The sequence below is a fragment of the Anomalospiza imberbis genome, chromosome 4 (assembly GCF_031753505.1).
Source record: "Anomalospiza imberbis isolate Cuckoo-Finch-1a 21T00152 chromosome 4, ASM3175350v1, whole genome shotgun sequence".
NCBI classification, from domain to species: Eukaryota; Metazoa; Chordata; class Aves; order Passeriformes; family Viduidae; genus Anomalospiza; species Anomalospiza imberbis.
In genome coordinates this window covers 54348614-54371818 of record NC_089684.1, presented here as the reverse complement: position 1 = coordinate 54371818, position 23205 = coordinate 54348614, and the positions used below count along the sequence as shown (strand labels likewise).

Genomic DNA, 23205 nt, shown 5'->3' with positions numbered 1-23205 from the left:
ACAGTAAAAAGTACCTTTTCTAGAAGTCACCCTTAAACTTGTAATAATTCCTGTCACTCTTCAAAATGACACTGAGTAGATGTACGATATGTTTGGAGTAAGCAGTGTGTAAATGACTGCTTTCTACTTTGGGTGGTTTTTTTCACTGTTTAATATTATTCATGTATGGATACATATTGTCACAACTTATCATTTTTTCCTCTTTATAGGTCCTGCTGGGGACTTGCATCTGGCCTCAATGTGAAATTAAGGTAGAAAAACACATCTACATATGTGTTTGCTATTAGGATTTAGTTTATTCACTGGTCATGCCTGAAGAGTGATGTTCGTCTCTAGTCGGCTAACAGCCAGGAAATATAAATGATTGTCCTAGAAGTCAAGCCTCTCTCCTATTTACTGGAGTGAAAATCACCTCCAGATATCGACGGAAAATCAACTACAGAAAATGCTTCACCTTATAAGGATGCCAACCACCTAGATTCATGCGCCCTATCTGTACAGTTGTTGTGGATGGTTTGCCATCTGAAAGCTCCTCAAGCTCTTATCCAGGCCCTGTATCTGTTTCTGAAATGTCTCTGCTACATGCTTTGGGTCCAGTGCAGACCTGGCTGGGACAAGAGCTAGAGAAGTGTGGCATTGATGCCATGATTTATACTCGGTATGTCCTCAGTCTTCTGCTGCATGATAGCTATGACTACGACCTGCAGGAACAGGTATTTACATATTTTAGATGTTGTCCAGTGAAAGTGAGTTTTTGTACCAGTTATGTTTTGTGTATTATACCTGGGTATGCTTCAGTTGGGGGGGTGGTTGTCTTTAAGTGTGTGGGTGGAAGGAGGGTATAAACCACACAGGAGTCAGATTTGATGGGTGAACTGAGATTAAAGTACTTAGGTTGCTGTATGGGCAATTACATTAAACAATGTTTTCACATGGCTACAATTGGTATCAGAATTGTTAACACTGGAATATCTGTGTCCTAAATGGAGACCATCACTGCTTGTGATTAGAAGCTTTATTTAATATTGGAACATTAGTAAATGAATGTAATTCTTGTAAACTGTGTCAAATTGCCCAGCTTTACGGTAGTCTGCAGACCCCCCCTATCACTTCCCATGGATTTCATGTTGTGCTATTTTCAGTAAAGAATAAATACCCTCCAAATATCTTTTAGTCTTCAGGTATTTGAAATACATTATTATACATACATTATTCATGTCTTCTAAAATAATGTTAATGCTGTATGCTGATAAAAAGCATGCAAGAGAGTTGTGACCCTAGAACATACTGTTCAGTCTCAATACCTTTTTTCTTTTCTTTTTTTATTTGTCTGCATCATGAACGTGTATAGAAATACTTTTAATAGTGGAGTTTTATGGATTCAGGACTCAGAGAAATTACAGTGTTTTCAGAAAAGGCTGATGATGCTGTTAAACATAGACGTTGTCTTAGAAGGTGGCTGTGGTGACAGTGGGAAGGAAGAAAAGCAAATACCTATTATTTGATAGCTTAATTATTAGTCCTTTTTCATTACTTTTGTTTTGGTTATACTTCAAGCATTGCTGCCTAACTGCTTCAGAAATCCCATTGTCACTTAGTTTATCTTTTTAAAAATCCAGCAGGAGCAGAGCAGGTTATTGTGAGATAGATGTAAGTGTAACTGAAGAACAAAAAAATTCATGTCAGACGCTGTCAGTGTTTGAGCACTTAGCAATCATTACCATGCATAAGAGCCTTCACGCTTCCCTTGTGCAAACCAGAAAACTTGTATCTGTAAAACTTTTTTTTTCTTTTTTTTTCAAAAGTGTATCTGGCAGCAGTAGGTGACATCAGCAACAACCCTACAATTAATAATAATAATAATAATAATAATAATAATAATAATAATTTTTTTTTTTAAACCCACTGTAAGCACTTTCTGGAATGTATCTTAACATGTAGGTCTTGGTCAGACATGAATAGCTGTATTTTAGAAGGGGGCAGAAAACGATTCCAAAACCTGTTTGAAAGGAGCATGTGGGATGAGGACATTAAAAATGAAACCAATTGAAACCACATGAGAACTTGAGGAGCTTTAGAGATAGGCCAGTGGCCTTGGGGGAAATGAAGATGTGTTTCTTTTCAGTCCATTTCAGACCACAGTCATAACTTTGAAGTTACTACTGTGATACTTCAAATTACTGAAGTATCAAAATTAGTTTGCTTTTAATCAGGCTTTTCAATAAGCAGGGTAACTATGTTATGAAAATTTCATTCAGTTTATTTCTCATTTTGATACTTTAACTGGATCCTTTGTGGGTTTGATAACAGAGCTTTTAGGAATGTGTCTGTTCTTTTTCCAAGTTGATTATCTGAATCTAATGAGCCAAAGGAAGAAGAATACCACATGCTGACAGGGTTGCCAAAACCTGTGTTGCTGAGCGGGTGCTGTGGCACCAATGTACAGGATGTCTTCTGAACAACATTGGGCTTTAAATCTGGAAGATTTTTTTCCACCTCCTCCAATTTGATCCTGTTTATAATGTACTTTTACTGCATTTGTTTGCCCTACTTCAAATAACTATTTTCTAAGTTTTGAGACTTAATATCAATTTAGTTTTGGGATTATATTCTGTAGTAATGCTTAGATGCTCCTGTTACAAAACGTACTGCTCCTTAATTCCTTTTTCAAATACCTTAGTCTGTAAAGCCTGCAAGTACAAATTTCTAACATAGAAAATTGAGGAAATATTTAAATACATGTGTTTTGTTATTTATTTATTACTGATTTTAATTTTTATTTTGCTTGTTATTTACTGGTGCTTTGTATCGCCTGACATTTTAAATTAGTTTTGGTTTGGTGAAGTTATTCAGAAACAAGAAAATCTTTACTCTAAAACATGTATTTACATATAAGCAATTTCAATCCAATTTTGGTGATGGGTACAGCATTAAGACAAAGAGGAAAGGATGGGGACAAAGGGGAAAGGGGAAAAACATATACTAGTGTTGTTTACAAGGAGAAATCAATATAGAGAACAGGAATTAAATTCATAAATGAGGAGTAATTTAGGAGTAAAATACTTAGAGTTGCTGAGCTTCTTTAACCCAGATTAATTCCCATTGAAGATTTGGTCCTTGGCATCTCAGGAATTTTTTCTCCCATGTGATTCCTTTAATTCTTAAGAAAGATAAGAGAATTTCCGCAGAAAGAGCTATTCTCAATAGTGGGCTTATTGCAGTGATTTCTCTCCAACTTAGAGGACAGCTACAAAAAGGACTGAAGCAGTCTATTCACATGGAGAAGACAAGGGACAATAGGTACATGTTGCACTGGGAGCAGTTTCATCTTGATATGAGAATTTTTTTCTTTTTCTGTTTTCTTGTAGTGAGAACAGTCATGCACTGGAACAACCTCCTCAGGAATGTGATAGAATCCCTGTTGCTGGAGGTTTTTGAGATGCAGTAGGATGCTAGATAGTCTTGTCTAGTTTCCTTTTCCCTTGGAAGGGTAGACCACATGGTTTTTTGAGGTCCCTTCCAGCCTGAGCTGTTATGTGATTCTGTGATTCTCTGCTTTTAGAACTCTGTTTTTGGGGATAGTGAGTAGCAGTTCCTTTTTCCTCAAAATATAGCAGTGGCTTCTCTTTAGATCAGGTTACAAGGAATGTGTAGTCTCACAATGGGATTATACATAGGAACAATCCATTGCAGTTTGCTTTTTTGGGGGGTGGGAGTGAAGAGGACTAATTTAGGAAGTCTTAATCTTATGGATACTGTCATCTTCATTAGAAATGTTACAGACTGAAGTTCAGGTGGTCATTAAGATCTTTCCACCTCAGAGTGTTGATGGTATCATTAGCACTGTTTTAGTTGCTTCAGGGAGCCTCCTTCAGTGCTTGCTTTATAGTGTTCTGGTGTCATCAAGTGTAGCAGGGAAATGGAACTCTGAAGTCTGGACTGAGGTTCTGTCAGGTAAGTACAAAAAGATTTAGTATCAAAAATTAGTAATAAAACCCATTCCCAACCTTACTAGGCATACACAGCTATTTAAGATATCATTTTTGTCACATTATCGGTCACTTCTGTTTACAGTTAAAATAAGAATTTCAAAGGAATATGGGAATCTTGATTGACTATGAGAGTCTTGATTGATTAGCTCTTCAGGGTTATTTTTGCAAATAAGCAGGATGTTCCCTTCTGCTCTGTTAGTAATATTTAATATGTGGGTTTTGGTCTTGATTCTGATGCAGTCTTTTGTGGGTTTCTCCAGTTTTACTCTGGTGCAGCTTTGTGTGGCTTTCTCCAATATTATCTTTTTTTGTACAGTGAGCTAGTTTGATGTCTAGATAGAAGATAAGATTCAGGATGTGTGTGTGGGGGGGGGTTGTGTTGGTTTTCATTCCTCTTTATTTGTATGTATGTCAGGGTGGCTTTGGGTTTTGTTTGGGTTTGTTACTGGTGTTACATCTATGCCTTGCCCAATTAGAACGGTCTTTGCTGAGTATTGTTATATGGATTCAGGCTCAGTGTCACAAAATGTTAGACTGTAAGTCATGAGTTTCCAGAGAGTTCATAGCAGATTTTTGCAACTACAGAAAACGTAGGTGGAAGTAAAACCCTAATACACTGCAACCAAATTTTACTGGAATGTTTGCAGTTTCTATTCTGGCTCATTGGCTTAAACTGAAATAGCTATTAAAATATTGGGAAAATTTATAAGCCAGTATGTTTTGCCCAGCTGTATTTTAAAGGAATAGAGAATTTCCAAGAAAGGAATCTTGTTTATGGTAAATTGTACTGTGGCACAAGGGTCTTCAGGTCTGCTGTGGTTATAGATGTGTTATTCATACCTATCAAGAATTACTGTAAAATTCTCTAAATATACACACTTTAAATGCATGTTGGTTTGTTTTGAAATACTCAAGTACTGAAGGTAACTTAGTTATTGTTGGCATCTAGAGCACAATTCTTATCCAAGCCATACTTGCTACTTTTGGAAGTGAGTCTAAGAGCTCAAGATGTAAAATTTCTTAAGAAGTACTTCGTTCTGACTGTGTACTCTTTTTTTCTTTTTTTTTTTTTTTTCCTTCTCCCCTCAGGTTTTGTTGGCAGCAATGATATTGCTGATGGGAGGGCTTAAGTGGGTGGAAGTAGGTGGCTCTTAGGGATTTTTTTTCCCAGTATTGACTGATGGAGTAGAAAATACAAAGATAGTATGAATTGGGTTTGTACATTTTGCTTGATTCCTGTGATACAGTTAATAGAAATAGTTTTGAGGGTTTTGTGGCTAGTTGAGGTTTGTCATATCAGAAGACAAGTAAGGATTTCAGTGGCAGACTTGCCCTATTTTTCCCTACAATCGAAGATGTTGCTTGTGTACCATCTTTCTAGAGAACAATTCTCAAATTGATTTACACATATAATAGATGTCTACAGGGCCTAAAGATTACTGAAGAAATCTCTTGAACCATGCTGTTTAAGATATTAGTTATTTAGATGTGTTAGGGAGTTAACTTGGTTCAGTTTGGTTTGGTTTTTTTTGAGGCCTATCAATGGTCTCTTCAAAATGTGTGTAAATCACTGGTATTTTGTGCTGAGATAGATGACTTTTTAGTCACTTTTGGTCCATTAAGGAAAACCTCATAAAATTAGTGTGGATTTACAGACTGTTTAATGTAACTAAAATGCAGAATGTTTCCATCAAATATACATGTTTTCACCATTTGCATTTTATTACTGAATTTACTTACTTTGGACAAATAAAGCAGAAAATCATGTCAAGTTTTTAACTTTTGGGGACCCACAGAATTGCTGGTGGAGATCTGAACATTGTGAGACAGCCTTTTGACTTCACGCTAGACTAATTTTTGATCAAAATACCTTGCTTTTGGTTTCCTAGTGGCAAATCAACTAGGTGCTTTTAAGATTTGATTGTTGTGTCAATACTGATTAAAAATATATTTGTCGATGCCTGTGTTCTCAAACCAGTTTATGATGCAGTAAATATCGTATTAAGATAGTATAATCTGTGTGAAGCAGAAGGCATTGCCTTAAAATATACTTTGTGTGAAACATTATTTCATTGATCATTCTTTATACAGTATTAAAATCAGTGTTCTATGTTGTATCTTTCACATACTAATTGTAAGCCTAACTGATTTTGACTGTAACAAATTTATGGTTTAGGGCTATAGATTTGTTCCTGTAGACTGTTCTCCCTTTTGAAGGGATAGAGCCTGTATTTAAAAAAACCCAAAACCTAACCCCAACAGCTAGACACTCTGTGAGATAAAGGCTTTGTTTGTAAGCCTTTGGTCATGCAGCAGGACGATCAAAATGCATTTGTTATGCAGACTTTCCATATCAAGTTCTTCTGTTGCTTTTGATCTACTTCTTTCAACTTGTTTTTGGAAGTTAGCAGTTTTTTTCTGAACCTCAAAAGTAAAAATCCTTTTTTTTTTTTATTAAGATGATGTTTTCCTAACTCTCAGAATTAATTGGCTATTGCAGTGCAAACTATGTACTTTTGTGACCAGGTTGAGAATTTTGCTTTTGATTTTTCAATTTTTAACAAGGAGGCATTTTGCAGGAAGACTAATTATTTATAGACTGATTTGAAGTAGTTCCATTCCGGTAATCATTTATATGGAGGCATAAAAAGTCTTCAGAATGATAGTTACACTTCTGCTGACTGATCATAATTTTTATTCTTGCTTTTTCATCATTGTCACTTACATATTTAAAGTCCAGAATGTAGTTTTCTTTTATTTATTAAGAAGAGAGCAGCAGAAGAGAGGCCTCAGCCCGTATGTGATATATTTCAGGGCTTTACCTTGTGGTTTTAAGTCCATAAATGATTTTGGCCTATCCCTCTGCCCTGGGATGGGGTTATCATTGCTAAATTTAGTCTGTGTTTGGCTTGCATGTGCTAATGACACAGGACACTTTGGTGACTGAACTTGGGATGCACTTGCTGGGTTCCAGATCCAGTGGAATGTGCTGTTAGTTCTCCTGCCATCCCATATTAACCCAGTAGAGGGACCTGATGTCTGGATTTATATTCTAGTAATAGATACTAGTTTTTCCCCATGTATATTTTGGGTGGAAGAGGATGTGGGGTTTTGTATGTGTCTTGTGGTTTTGTATGTCTCATCCATAACCTAAAGAGAGGAGAAATGAAGATTGGTCCTGTACACTCCACTAACCATGTGTTAAATGTTAGTCTGGCTGGTACACCTCTTTGACAAAAATAACAATGCTGCTTCTAGTATGATTACACCTATTCTTTTATCATCCCTAAAAAATACTTTTGGGTCACTCAAACACATGTTTTGATCCTGCATTACAATATGCAGAGTGGGTTCAGCTACAGTAGGGAAACACAGTGTGACTGCTGTACACAAGTGTCAGTAAATTTCAAAGTTCACCAGCAACATGTAGAAATAAATTTCTTGAATGCAAAGCATTTTCTGTTTAGTTTGTATTTGTGTTACTGCTTATTAAGCTGTATAACAGTCCTGTAGGAACAATTTTTAAAATTTCTAACCATAGTTTTTTAGTCAGTACCCCAACGAAGTATGTAGATTTCAAATTGTGGGAATCAGTGTATGAAGAAAAGAATAGGTAGGAGGGGGACCAAGACTTTTACCTCTACTTTTTAATATTACTGATTTGAAATCCTTAGATTACTGAAATGTATGTTTACAGCAATGGGAATAACCCCCTTCTTCTTCCCATACATAAATATGTAAACTAAAGAAAGGACCAATTAATAATATTTAGAAAATGGTACTATATCTTGAAATTAATATGCCCATAAAGCTTATTCATGCAAAAGGTAAAACCACTGTCTAAAAGCTCAGATAACTAAGTTTAAAAGTGGATTCTTCTTCACTTAAGCAATGGAAAATGGCTGAAATGTCTTCACTGTAAAAGCATGTGGCTCAGGAAACTTATTTATTGATTTTTAGTTGGCATTTGTCTTGTTAATTGTGCAGTAACTGATCTGTTCTGTATTTCTCTGTCCAGTGACTGTTAGATACAGGACAGGTTTGGAGTATCATGGACTGTGAGTTTGCAGTCTGTACTCGGTTTTAGAGGTGGGAATTGCGGTGGCAGGGATTGGAGCTCAGCAGTAGGCTCACAGGGGTTTTGTGTTTGTGCAAACTGTACAGGTTACAGGGCAGTCAGCTTCAGCTTGTGTGTTAGTGCAGAAGAAAAGCATTCATTCTCAAGGACTGTGCTTAGCTGAGAAACTTTATTTCCACAATGTCTACTGCGTTTATATTGGTGTGAGTGATCATGTTGAGCTGCTTGTTCATGAAGTTGTGACTGCTAATGTAGTCTCACAAAGGCTTACATAATACAAAGCAGAGATGGAAGCTCAAGTGCCAGGTTGGTGAGTCCTCCTAACAGTCAGGATTTCTTTGCAGCCATCTCTGTGCTGATACAATTGTACTGTTTGGATTCCTGGGCATAATTGAGATACTTCCTTGGTGTTCTTCGGGTATATGTCATTGCCTGACAGTACACTTGCCACATTTCTCCAAGCATAGACATGTGCTGCCTGTATTCTCTGAAATCAGATGATTACAGTGGTCTGTGATACTTGCCACACAACTTTATCTCTAAAGCCAAGAAAGCAGCCATAAGTGTTATGAAATAACTTCTCCAGTGATGACATGCCCCTTTCAGACGTGTAAGTAAAATGATGCCTTTGTAGCTCTAGCTATAGCCTTGCTAAATTTTCTTCTTTTCTGCTTTTACTTTAATGGGAAAAGTCTAAAGGCAGTCTGCTCAACAAGCATAAGATTTTAACAGATGCACCATTTGCATATTCTCTCATTCTTTGGAGTAGGTGTGACAAATTTCTTTTCCTTAGTTTTAGCCTAGAAGTAACTTCTAATTAGTGAACATCACATAGACTGCCCTTTCAAACTGGTAGGATTGTAAGCAAAAGTTTATAATTGACAGAAACTCAGATTACAGGATTTTATACTTGGATTTATTAGTTTGGATAAGTAGAATTCTTCCCTGCCTGCCCTAAGTCCCAAATACCCTGAGGTCATAGCAGTGCATGTTGTGATCTGCTACATTATCAACTGTTCTGTTACAGTCTGGCTGCAGGGTTACAATGTCCTGGTTGGGACATCTGGGAAAGAGGTGACTGTAGTGGCTAGATGGTTCCCTGGTTTTTCACTGTAAGTCTAAGATTAATTCTTTCCATGACAATACCTGGATTTGGAGTTATTATCTAACATTATAGAATGTTTCCCAGTCCTCTCTATTCTGTGTTTAGCAGTGTTTTTTTGCAATGGAGAAAACTTATGCTGCTCTCTGAAATGTACTCTTTGTCTGCATTTCCTTTGGGGCATATTAGCTGAGTTTGAGCCAATGTTCTTATATTTTCTTCTAAACTGTCTCACCTATGTATAATCTCTTTATCTTTGTCTCAGTCTGAGGCAGCCTGTAAGGAATGTCTAAGCTGATCCTAGCCCACTAGATCTTTCTCAGTATTTATAATAAATTTCATTGTGAATGTTATCCATCACTGTGGCTTTAAGCAATCTATTAGAGTTTTTCCTGAATCTCAGTTCAGGGGAAGCAATTTTTCAGGCAAGATGACTGAAGGTCTTTATACATTGTTGAATAATCTTAAATGTTAAGTACACTTCTGGTCTGTTGCAATATTCCCCAAATCTCAATTGTGAAATCCTCTAAGAGGCAGTGGTATTCCATTTTGGATATAATTTGTCATGGAATCATTGAATGGTTTTGTTTGGAAGGGATCTTAAGACCATCTAGTTCCTAGCCCCTGGCCATGGGCAGGGATTCCTTCTACAAGACTGGATCGATCAGAGCCCCATCTGGCCTAGCCTTGAATACCTCCAGGAAGGGGCAGCCACAACTTCTCTGGGCAACCTTTTAAGTGTCTTAAAACCCTCAGAGTAAAGAATTTTTTCCTAATATCTAACCTAAACTTGCCTGCCTTATTTTTAAAGACATCCCCCCTTATGCTGTCTCTCCATGCTCTTGTCAGAAGTCCCTCCTGAGCTCTCCTGTAGGCTTTTCATGTACCGGAGGGTGCTGTAAGTCTCCCTGGAGCCTTCTCTTCTCTAGGCTGAACAACATAGAGAACTCTGTCCGCCTGTGTTCATAGCAGAGGTGTTCCAGCCTGCTTGTGGCCCTTCTGTGGACTCAGTTCAACATGTCCCTCTCATGTTGGGAGTAGACCTGGGATGTAGTACTATTTGTGGGGTCTCATGAGAGTGAGAGGGCCAGAATCACCTTCCTTTGCCTGCTGGCCACACTGCTTTGGATGCAGCCCAGGACACAGTTGTCCTTCTGGGCTGTGACTACACGTTGCCAGCTCATGTTCAACTTCTTGTCAACCAACAGCCCTTTTCTTTGGGGCTCCTCTTGATCCCTTCTCTGCCCAGCCTGGATTTGTGTTTGGAAATGCCTCAACTTGGATGGAGTACCTTGCTCTTGGCCTTGCTGAACTTCATGAGGTTCACACAGGCCCACCTCTCAAGCCTGTCAAGATTCCTCTGGACAGCATCTGTTCCCTCCAGTGTGCCAACCACACCGCACAGTTCGGTGTCATTGGCAAACTCACTGAGGGAGCACTTGATCCCAATGTCCATGTCACTGACAAAGGTGTTAAACAGCATCAGTACCAATACAGACCCAGAGAAACACTTGTCACTGGTCTTCCCTTGAACATCAAGCCATTGACCACAACTCTTTGAGTGTGACCAGTTCCTTATCCACTGAGTGGTACATCTGTCAAATCCATGTCTTTCCAGAAGCAAGGACAGTGTCACAAGCTTTGCACAGGTCCAGGTAGTTGACATCATTTACTCTTCCATTGCCCACCAAAGCTGTTTTCCTGTCATAGAAGGCCATGAAATTTGTTGGGCATGATCTGTCCCCAGTAAAGCCATGTTGGCTGTCACCAGTCACCTCCTTATTTTCCCTGTGCTTTAGTACACTTTCCAGGAGGATCTGTGCCATGATCTTGCCAGGCACAGAAGTGACACTGACTAGCCTGTAGTTTTTCCCCAAGTCTTCCTTTTTTTTCCTTTTTAAAAACAGGTTATGTTTCCCTTTCTAATGCTGCCATTTATGTGGATCATGAGCTTCATAATGTTTTTATTTCAGTTGTATCACAAGGTGTCACGTTTGTTTTCTTACGGATAGTAGATATTTCTCTTTACAGCAAATGAAAGGACAATCACTATCAAACTTGCCTTTTTTTTTTCCTTCTCCAATTTCTTGATAGTTTAGAGGGAAGTGGTGGAATTGCTGCTTTTGCATAGTTGAATAGAATAAACCATTTCAAAGTCTTCCTAAAATTTGTGCCTAAAATAGTGTGAAGAATACAGATACTTCATCAATGATTTTTTAGTTATATTTATAGTTATTAAGTTATTCTTGTCAGGAAACTGCACTTTCAGTGTCTTCATGATTGAAAATCTCTAATGAAATTATCTAGTTACATAGTAGGTAGGGGATAGCAGGACTCTGAAGAGTAGACGTTTACATAGTTGTTTAGATATATGAACTTGGAGTTTTTTCAGTATGCAGAGGGCATTGGCTTTCTGTTGATACCTCTTTAATATTGGATGGTCATCTCTTGAAAATGTAGGTAATGGTAGTCTGGTTTAAATATTTGAACTCTGTAAGCAAAATTTTAGTTTTTCTTATGTGTATATGCACACTTCTAAAATCTATAAGTTCAGAGTGGCATTGCTTTTGTGAAAAGTTCAGTGACCAGTGTAGAGCACTTCCACTAAAACAAGCATTATTTTATGATCTCTAGTTCTGTTAGGAAACATGGTAAATAAAGGCATCTAGTAGGTGAAGAGATCAGAAGTCCTTGGTTATTCTTTCCATGTGGAGGAAGTGGTTTACCTGTCTTCATGCATACAGAATGTTTTGCTGAGCTGCTTTCTTTGCTGTTTGTTATGGACTTGATACTTTTCAGTCTGAGGAGTAAACCTACTGATGGGCTCCTGACTGCTGAAGACAGAGAGAAAAAGAGGAAAAAAATTAAGAAACTTATTTAACTAATCTAAACCATTGGAAACTACTGGGTTGTCTGTCTTTTTTTTTTTTTTTTTTGTCAATTTAGTAATCATAAAAGAAGAGGATCACTCCGTTTGTGTCTCATCATTGTACAAACTCACTCTCTAGGGTGTATTAAATTTCCTTGTTTCTCAGGCATTTTACTGTAATGTTGGGCTTTGTAAAACCTTTTTATCTTTGATCCAGAATAGTTCTGATACACAAGAATTATGCCTAAGGATTTTTTTTTTCTTCACTGTTCTGTAGAGATTTGTGGGTGTGGTGTTTCATTTGTGTACAGAGGGTGCAAGATCTTCAGTAACATAGGCTATATCCAATACATATAAAGTGCTGATAAATACTATAGTTTAGATGAGGATTTTAAACTGCAAAACTTTGCATGGAATAGCTGTAATCCATGGTGTTTGCTAGTTTTGTAAAACCTGAGGCTATAAAACACATGAGTTTGTCTGGGAAAAAAAAATCCAAACCCAAGTCTTAAACTTGGCAGCCAGGTGTGACTGAAAACCATCTGTCCAAAAATTTTTTTTGTGTGTATTGTATAAAGAGGTAGAAAGAAAATGAGAATTCTATCAGAGCTATGTCCTCAATCACTGCATCCTGTAAGACAAGCCATGTTGTTCCCAGAGTGCACAAACGACTCGTGCACTTGGAACGAGGGATGACACCATGATACCACAGCTCTGGGCTGGGGGCCTGAGAGAGAATTCCATTTAGCTTCCCTTCCCCCTTTAAAAAAATTGCATATCTCTTGAAAGAGATTTTTCAGTTTTTAAAAGTTGAAAACTGTCAAAGTTTGTAGACAAGTGACAGATATTTTTCAAATTACATGTGTGAAGGACTGAATGAAATGCATTATAAATTTCTGTGAGCATGAAGGTTCTTGCTGCTCTGCTGACAGATAGTTGGTAAAGCTGTGATCTATCAGTACAAAGCAAACCTTTGTTAGCACAGAGAAAAACAGTAATACATAGCATTCTGGGAATGTTTTCCTACTGCAGATGTTGTCTTTGTGAACTTTCCATGTAAAATCAGAATAAATGATGTTAACCCAGTGCAAATTTGCTGGTATACCTGGATCCTCACCCACACAAATGGGCCAGTATTTACTTATTTGCAGCTGTGTCCATGTGAATGAGCTGGAGGGGTTTTGGGAGCTGGTGGGGAGTAGGTGGTTCTTATCAGTTTGTTTTCTTTCCCATGAATATTGGGAAGAATTAGAGTGCTCTACAGCCTTGTTGTAAAAAGAAAGATATAAACTGCAATTTTGGAAAAGGCTAATTTTTTTTTTAATGAATTGTAGATATGGACAGTCTTTTAAACCTATTCTCTGATTTTTTTTTCATATTCTTTTCTATTTTTTCTTTTGTTAGTCCTTCTAATAACAGTACAGCAGCCTGCTCAAATTTTTGGTTTTAAGTGAATCACTGGCACCTTGCAAAAGTGCTAGGAAAATCAGAGTGACTGGTAGCTTTTTGTTCTTTCAGCACTAAATGCAATTCTCCAGTTTTGGCGCTCAAATAAGACTTTAAGCAGTAAATCCAGCAAATTGCTCTGCTCCTTCACGTGAAGTCACAAATGGCAGCCCTTCGGTGGCTGCTTCTGAAGATGATTGATCTCTCTTGGCCCCCAGTTTTTCCCATCTTATTCTTTGATTGCACAGGGACAATTATTTGCACTGACAACTTGTTTTTACTTTGTTTTAAAACCATGGGGAATTGGGAATTCTTTTAAATGAGGGTAGGCCTTAGCCTGGTTTTCTTTGGAAGCAGTAACAGATACATTGAAAAGGTTGAAACAGGTAGGCTGAAAAGCATCAGATGTTTGTGGATCTCTCTGAAGAATACAATTTTAGACAAGCATACATTTTAAGATACTAAAGACTATTTTACTGATAGCCAAAATATTTATTTCATGAGATGAATATGGGAAATCATGTATATGTATGTAAACAGACAGTGAAGAACAAGCAAGTCTGGTAATAAATTTTGTAAATTCTGAAAAGCCATATAATAGGGATGTTACATATCTTCAGATGATTGCATTTAATAAAATAGCATTCTACTTTGATGTTATTGTTCTTCATTGTTCTTACATGTATTAGAAGCCAACCCCACCTACTCACCCTCAGTTCTCAATTATTTGAATTTTCTTCTGAAATAGTTTAGGTTTATTTTGTGATAGATACTGCTATCTCTAGTTATAATCATGTTCATTTTAGCACTGAATTGAAGGCTTCAGGATCTAACACTGCATTTCCTTCTTCTGGCTTGTTTAACTTTCTTTTAACTTTGATCTTAACTCAGAACTACTTGCTTTTCATTCTTATTATTTCAGAGATCAGTGAAACTAACATATTATACTGTAAATTACAGTAATACATTCAACCATAAGTTTGCCGTAAAATTGCCTTTGTGGATATACTTTGCAAAAATTGGAAAATATTACAGTGAAGTGTGAGTTGCCTCCATGTCCTGTGAAAGATGCATGTGCTTTTCTGAATAGTAAGTGCAAGTTCTATGTAATCAAACTAATCTTTAATTTGGTAAAAAGTAGTTTTTAGCAGATAGAAAGGGGTTGGTTTCATTTTGCTCAGTATGTTATTTGTAGTCCTGCTCTGCTATAGTACCAAGATATTAATGTATTTAAATAATGTAATTTCTTATTTGATTTTAGGAGAATGACATCTTCCTGGGCTGGGAAAAGGGAGCTTACAAGAAATGGGGAAAGAGTAAGAAAAAGTGCTCTGATCTAACACTAGAGGAAATGAAAAAACAGGCTGCTGTCCAGTGTCTTCGCTCTGCTTCTGATGAAGTAAGTTTGGACTATTTAATAGATTCTTAAGGCTTTATGTCTTTCTTTTTGCTAGGTATATTTTGCTTGTGATCCTTATATTTTAATTTTAATTTGCCAAGAGTTCTCCAAGTATTCTTTGGTTTTATGTAGTAAATTATGAAATTGGTGTACGTTTGAATAATTTCACAAGAGATTCTGTACTATGTAGTGTCATGCTTTCTTTTCTGTAAACCCTTCCCTATTCTTGTCAGGGGAACCAGTTTGAGTTGAAATTACCACAAAGCTTTGCATAAAGGTAATTCTAAGAATTCTAAGTTGACTTTGTGTTGTGTCTGGATAGAAAGGACTGGAGTATGTGGGGAGAAGCCATCTTGCTCAGTGCATGCAACATGTGTGATCCAGAATTCCTAAATAAAAAGTCATGTATAGTAGCAAATGTTCACTTTCCAGGTTACATGATTGAGTGGAAGTGGAGTTGAAGTGCACTGACTAGAGCAGGTGAGGAGAGGTGAAGGCAGCAGGTTGAAGGAAGATAGCAGAGGCAGCAGATGTCATGTAGTTGAGCAGAAAAGTGGACAAAGGGAGAGGCAGTTGAAGTCAATGCTTAAAAAGAAAGAATTATCTGTAGCACAAGTTAAAGGAAGCTCTCCAGGGAGATTTTTCAGACAGCAAAAATGTGAAACTGTTTTTTTTAGTTTACAGAACTATAAATACTCTGATCTGTCATTGTTGTAAGAAGAAACTACCTCACCCATGCAGCCTGGTTGCATTACTGCTCTACACACCTTCCTAGTCATAGCTTGTGCTTGCACAAGCATTTGGGTAACCACCCAAATGGACAACTGGTTTGGGAAAGTGAATCAGTTTTTTGATATTAACCTGGTTGGGGTGGAGGAAATGTTAACCCAGAGAGGTTTCCTGGTCAGATTTGTGGCACAGACACTTGTGCCAGCAAGGCTATGGAAAAGTAATGAAGGAAGTGGGGAAGATTTGGTGGTTATTCCCACCACCTTCAGCAGCATTACCATCATGTTGTGGCTCACTGTGAAGCTGCTTGAGTATTTGTTCAGTTACCAAATTGCTAAATGACTTACTGGGAGATTTCTGACCTCCCATTTTCCCATTACTTATTATCCTAACAAAGTGATAGTAAGTACAATTTTATTGGTAATTTGCTCTGCTCTCATAATTACAGAATATTCGGGTCAGCACTCCAACTACCATAGAAGTTAATTTGAATATGAAGCAAATACAGAGAAATAATTGCAAGAAGCAATGTCTTTCTTGAGGATACGTTTTTCTTTGTATACTCATTTTATGAACAGTAAAATGTAGCTCTCATACAGGAATACTGATGATCGATTCTTAACTTCAGAATTTACATGGATACACCTCCACACAGCTGAAAATCAAGAATCATCACTTAGAATTAAATTTATTTTATATAGAGAAATTCAGTTGCAGAGCAAAAGGAAGGAGGTGAATTTATAAATAATCTTTAATAGAGAAGAGAAGAAGCTATGCAACTACATTTTTGAAAGAATAAAAATACATGAGATCTGAAAGGTTGAAAAAGAACTTCACCTTTGACCTCTGTCACCTTGTCAAATTTTTAGTGTTCAACATTAACCTATGATCTGCAACCTGTAGACTTATTTCAGAGCTATTTTGACTTCTGTTGCCTGCTCAGACAATTAAGCTTGCACATTTTTTGTCATTAATGAAATTGCAGGTCATAATTTTTATAATGTATATTCAAACACAGAATTGAACCTTTAAACCTTTTTTAAAAGTTTTTACTTAAAGTTGCTTTGTAGGTAGTTTAACACATGCATTGCATGAAAGAAATACAGGCTTTTTATTTTTTCCCCCAGAATTAAAGGGAAGGGTGATCCTGCTTAAATGCTAGTAATACTTTAGAGTAACTTGTAAGATATATTTTATTTCTGATTTTTGAAACACATTTCTCATGTTGTTGAGTTATTGTATTTAAGTTTGTGCGCTGATCTGATGGGAATAATGAATAGATGTGAAAGATAATGTTGAAATAATATTTCTGCTGAGGCATTCAGGCTGGTCCATATAATTTCACAGTTTCATCTCTACAAAAAGATAAAAACTCTGTGAATTTTGTTGAAATTGTAGATCAGTTGTGTGTAAGGAGTATTTATAAAAATTGTTGAGATACAAATAAATACTTTTTTTCCAGTGCCACTTGAATTTTTTAAAATAGTTTTTTTGAATAATCTGAGAAATGTTTACCAGTGATTTTTTTTGTTGTCAGATGAGGTAGATATGTTCATTAGGATGTTCTCTTTTTGCAAGTGGCCTGATAAATAATCCACATGGGCAGTTATGGAGCTTGTTTATAGTTTTGCTTACCTTCTGTGATCCCTTTTTCAAAGTAGGTGGATGCAGAAATGCCAGTCTGCTCACATGGATATGGAACACTTGCTCTTCCAGCCTAACCTCTTCTTTCAACCTTAGTATTGAAGTAAAACAAGCAAGTTTGAGCTCCTTTATTGGGAAAGGGGAAATTGGAAAAGTCTTAGTGGATTTCAACTTAAATATATTTAAATAAAATTGTATTTAAGTGAAGTGATTATAGTGTTTACCCTGTGTGTGTTTGTAGACAGAGTATATATATATATATACATGTGTGTATAGGCACACACAAACAAACACACACAAAAGAGCCAAAACAGGGTGACAATTCAATGAAGACTTTAGGATTTTGCAGCCTGATTGTTTTAGAGAGAAAAGTGTGCAGAGGATGAAAAGGTAATGAGAGTCAGTAGTAATTTCTCATAGGAAATTTCAGAGATATGGTTAATGTAATTTTGATTTTTGCATTTAACTATTTAAACTAATAACATGTTAAGAAATGTCAGACAGTCTGCCTCCTCCCCTACCAGTAACCAAAAGCCTTAAAACTGGGTGATCACTTCAAAAAGATGCTTGATGGAGAGAGAAAGTCATAAAATAGATTATATGAAAATTGGCTTGATAGCAGTAAGTACTTTTTTTGTCAGACTTTCATTTTGTGGTTGAAACAAGTATTTTGAAATCACCTCTTGTGGATTTTCATTTCCATTCTGAGAATACTTCATTTATACATTTATACTTAATTTATATTTTACATTCATACTTAGGTGCTTCATTTGGTAGCTTAGTTTTGCTTGACTTCTGTTCTTCCTCTTGTGTTAAAAAGAGTAATGCCATAAACCACTAATCAGAGACAGAAATCCAGGGTTCTAGTTTTAATTTCACAGTGCTGAAAACAAACATCTGACTTGAAGAAGCCTAAGTTTGGTGTTTATTTCTTAAACATTTCCTACATTGTAGAGAATGAAGAGTCAGAGAAGCTGCTCTGCCTCACAGTGTCTTTGAATGTTGTGGACTAAGTGTGTTTGTGGGGGGTGGCCTGATTCTGACAGACACCATCTGGTATACGTAGGAATGCAAATTGTTAATGTATGTACATTCTGAGGACAGTATTTTTTGTGTGACAAGCATTTTGGTGTCTCAAATTGTCTATATTTGTATGAATGAGTCTTTGGCTGCAGATGCTCTTGATGCAGTCAGGAGCAGAGGAAATGTAAGTACATTGCAACTTGCCAGAAAATGGAGACAGAATGATGGTGAGAAAGACTTAAGACAAGTACTTTAATGTAGCAATCAATTGCTATTCTTACTGTAGTTCTAAAGTTTATTTTTTCTGAAACACTTGAATAAATAGCAGTTTAAAGACATGATAAAGAATTGCTCAAATTTTAAAAAGCATGTTAATATTGACCTTGAGTAGAGATTTTATTTTAATTTTTATCCTGCTAAAGTATGGAAGAAATTTTAAAAGGTTGTTTTGCAATTAACTGCTCAAGTGGGGATGTCCATTCTAATGAAACATTGGGTAAAAAATCCTAATGTTTAGGATTGGGGAATATTTATATAAAAGACCTTTGATGAAAATAAGAAATGTTATACTGGAGTTACTGCCTCGAATTTTAAGTAAAAACAGCTGATTTGTCAACATTAAATAGCTTGGTGATTAGTTTTGTTTTTGCTGTTTGTAGAAACATGGGTCAGTTTGTTCAGGTGCAAGTGGAGGTTCTTTTTTTCTGTTTTTTAAACCTTCTAATTCTGAAAGTACATTATTTTGTAGTTGAATAATGAAACTTGTCATTACTTGTCTTGTTTTTGTAAAAAGACAGAAAGCAGTATCTTTGAGACTCGGAAATTTATTAAATAAATAAGTTTAGAAATTCATGTGTGTTTCTTTTTACAAGGTGGATACTGTGGGCAAGGTTGGAATTAGAGGTTACTTAGGGAGACTGATACATATAAGACTTTTCAATATGTATATTTCCTAGTAATAATATTGAAATTACTTATGTGCCTGTCCATTGATCACAAATCCAGGCTTAATTTGCTTGTACCTGACTACATTTCTGCTAAAATTTGCATTGTCCAATAGAGCAAGCAGGTCTCCAGCTGTGCTACTGCAGTTCCTGTGGAGTGAGTTCAGTCAAACATTTGCGGTGTGACGCGTGAAGCTGCACCCCAAGATGGTGCCAGAGTTTCAGTTAAACCAGTTGCTGTGTCCTTCTGCTGAAATGTGTGGGGACTTTTTAAGAATGAGCAAAGGAGACAATTTCCTGTGATCTTACTTTCTGCACAGATGAAACCAGTGCTCCAAGACTCTTTCCTTCTCCCAGTGCAGGGTCCACAGCACATCCTCAGGCATTCCTAGTGTCCTGTGCTGCTGATCTCCCAAGGCCTGCCATAATGGGTTCAGGCAATGTGGTCCATTCTGAACTAACCAAGCTCTCAAAATCTGCTAACATGAAACTGTTCAAACTGTTAAAGCAAGAGCTAGTCTTGGTTGATAGATTCTGAGAGGAATTTTGAAAGCTAACTCCTCTAATATATTTAACAAGAACACACAGTGCCTTCCATCCCACTGTTCTAAGAAATTACTTCTTGGGGATAACATAGAAACATAATTGGTGAAACTTTGTAACAGTAATTTCTTTTAAATTACTCAGGTGTGGGCATGCTAACAGCATAGAGCATTGGCTTTGCTTACCTTGAGTCATGAGGGGGAAATGTAACTCTTCTGATACTTGTGTTATCATATGGGACCACATAGAGGAGCAAGTGTGGCTCTAGTGAACAGTTTTGTTAAAAATTTAAAATGATAATTTTATTCTCAAATGTGCCTTGCTTTCAGCACAAACTTGAGATGTGTCTAAAATAAGATTTTGTTGAAATTCACTTAGTATTTGTCATCTTTCTTATTCGAAGTGCAGAACTGTCAAACTTTCGTAGCATCATAGAATCCTAGAATGGTTTGGAAGGAACCTTGAAGATCATCTTGTTCCAACCTCTTGCCATGGGCATGGACACCTCCCACTAGACCAGTTTCCTTGGAACCCCATCCAACCTGGCCTTCAACATTTGTAGGGGTGGGGCATCCATACAGTTACTCCAGTTCTGCACATAAACCTTCTTTGAAGAAATAATCTGCTAATCCAGGCCAAATGAATGAATTGGTTATGATTGCACATCTGAGCATGTTTTTATTGATGGGTTACTTTGGCCAGCTATTGCTGCCTCCAGAGATTATGGTATCTGTGTGACATTTGGCCTGAGGCACTATTGCGTAATCTGCCTTACACTTTGCAATAGTGATAGGCAAGAACTGAGAAAAAAGGACTTCTGGTGTTTGTAGCAAGGGAACAATCTTTCTTTTCCTCTTAAGTAGAATGGCACCTAACTAAATTATTTAAAATTAATTTTAATCACTCATTTATTCCTGCTGTTCCCTGCTTCTCTAACGTAAGCCAATATTAAGTAGATGATACACACAGACCACTACACTGGGGTACCAGGGAATCTGTAAACATCAGGTGATTTCTTAAGTGATTTAAATTGCACATTTTTGTATAACTAAAAGTGACATGAACAAGAGTGTTGGTGTAAAGATATGGGACATCACAAGAATGAATCAAGTTGTGTAAAAACCATCTTAACAAATCAGAAAAGTGAAGTGTATGTTGAAAATTCGATTTTATTAAAGCAAAAAACTGAAGTTAAGATTCCAAAAGAGTCTTAATGGTTCTTGAAGCATATGTGCTGACTAGCTCAGTAGTAAGCATTTCTGTGTGTCTGACTCTTCTGTTCGTAGTCTTTTACTGGAAAATGCCAAAGCACTTCACAAAGTCAATGAATATTATCTTTCTTTTGAGTTGTATCCAGTTACCCTTTCTGAAAGGGATATACTAGCAGTTTCCAGAACATGCAGTGTTATTTAGGAAAGAATTTTAAAAATAACTTCAGATACCATATAGGAAGTGAAAGTAATTTGTCTCACCAAGGTAACCATCACAGAATAAATTAATTACAATAAATCAATTTCTTTTCCTTTATGACTATGGCATTAAACAGATATTCATAGTACCATGTATCTCATTTTCAGTCATGTTACTGAAGCCACTTTGCTGTCTGTGATAGTAACATTAGTTGAATTTGACAAAAGTTTTAATTATTCCAGTTTTTGTATGCGTTTTCTCAATAAAGGAAAGATACATATTGAACTGGATAAGTTCGTTGTGGGAGCTTAGTCTACACAAAAATGGCTTCATAAGTATTATTTCCAATAGTACAGATGACTGTCGTGAAGGCTGAAAGTATGTGTTCAGTGTGATGGAAAGTTATTTCACCTTGTGTGTGCTTCCGGTGAAAATGGGAACAAACTGGGGCATGGCAGATCTGTCCTCACAGCAGCTTCTCTGCTAAGCCTGGGACAGGAGTGAAGTTGGCATATGCATTTCTTGGAGGGAGGAGCAGCACAGTCTTTCAGGCACAAAGGAGTGGCCAGAGTTGGTTACAGAGCTCTCCTGAATAATGCCCTGTGTTCCCTCACAGAGGAGTGTTATTATAATTTTCCTTAATGCAGAACAATCATTTTCATCAAAAATTTGAGTTGGGGATCCAATATGAATTTTTATCATACACACAAGCAAACTCGAACAAATTTGGCAGAGCACCTGCTGGGGAAAATTCAAGTGTCCTTTCTGCAATTCACTTCATGCAGAAAAGAGCCTTTGCATAATTGGTGGGAACATACTTCACAAGTTTCTCCCATTTCATTGATAATACAGATAAGAACATTTTAGCATGGGCTAGCTGAAGTACTGTGATTAAGTGAAATCTCAGCAGCACTGCATACAAGGATAGCAAGTCTGTTGTGGCTTTGAAGTCAACATGTTTGTTTATATGTGATGAATAATAATCAGGAAGAACAGCCTCTAGTGAGGAATTATCCTTTCTTGGGGGGATAACTTCTATTTCAGGGTAGCCTGCTATGGGAGGGATCTAAAAGAATTAAGTTTTAAATAACAGAAGTCAGATTAGCTGTTCTAGTAACCTACATTTAGGGATAGCATGTTCATTTGAAGTTAATTTGAGCTGGCAGATGATCTCTTTTATCTAGAATTAGTAAATAACATGTGCTATTTATTATCTCTCTCTTAGAAGGTGTTGTGTGAAGTGGTGAATCATAGCTCTGAAATCTGAGCCTGATCCTAGCTGTGTGCTAGATATGTAATTTACCTTTCCTAATGTTGTTTTAATACCAAAGACAGAATTAAAAGAGCTGCAAGGAAGTATTTTATTTCCTTGTTGGAGAGCTATTGCTCTCGTATTTCTTAAAATAGCTTGCATTTTTGTGTTATTAAGTCAGCTTGCTTGGAAATTGATATTATGAGGTCACACATTGATTGAAGATTACTTTGGATCAAGTATTCATGAGCCCCAAAAAAAGAAGTTAATAAATAGAATCTGTTTTTCTGACTGGTCCAATATCTTTGTTGTAAATCATTATGTATTGAAGTGAACAGATAAAGATTTAATTGTGTTCTTACTTCTAAAGGGTCAAAAAGGTTGTACGAGTACATATTCTTAAATGTTTCTTAGTGTCATCCACCTTATTATGGTGGAAAAAAATTCCATAATGCAAGCTGGAACCTTACTTTATTCCCATGAACTCCACCTGGGTTGAACACCCGAGAGAAGCTACTGTTTTAATGGATTGATTTATTTATTCATTTATTCATTCGCATAGTGCCGATCTTGGGCCAAGATTTTTTTTAGTCTTTTTTTCAGTCTGTCTTGAGTACCTCTTTTGAGAGTACTTGTAATCAGATGAATTATACTGTGTCAGAATGTTAAAAAATGAAAAGTTAGACTTCTAACTTTCTCTCATCATCCTACAAAATATAGAAATAGATGTGTGGTTGCAGTGAATCACATTTTGTGCCTTACTCAGTTCACGTG

At 36.6% G+C, this 23205-nt stretch overlaps 1 protein-coding gene across 5 annotated transcripts in view; it reads left to right on the top strand.

Annotated features, from left to right (window-relative positions):
• KIAA0232 (KIAA0232 ortholog) overlaps positions 1 to 23205 on the top strand; it is a 65215-nt gene that overhangs the window by 17986 nt on the left and 24024 nt on the right. For 3 of the 5 annotated variants that reach the window (XM_068188624.1, XM_068188627.1, XM_068188623.1), the window contains exons 2-3: positions 210 to 713; positions 14749 to 14886. In XM_068188624.1, coding sequence (XP_068044725.1) covers positions 483 to 713; positions 14749 to 14886 — 369 coding nt within the window. In that variant the 5' untranslated portion in view covers positions 210 to 482. Of the gene's footprint in view, positions 1 to 209; positions 714 to 3374; positions 3955 to 14748; positions 14887 to 23205 lie in introns of those variants that run through there. The other 2 variants (XM_068188625.1, XM_068188626.1) reach the window with 2 other exon arrangements.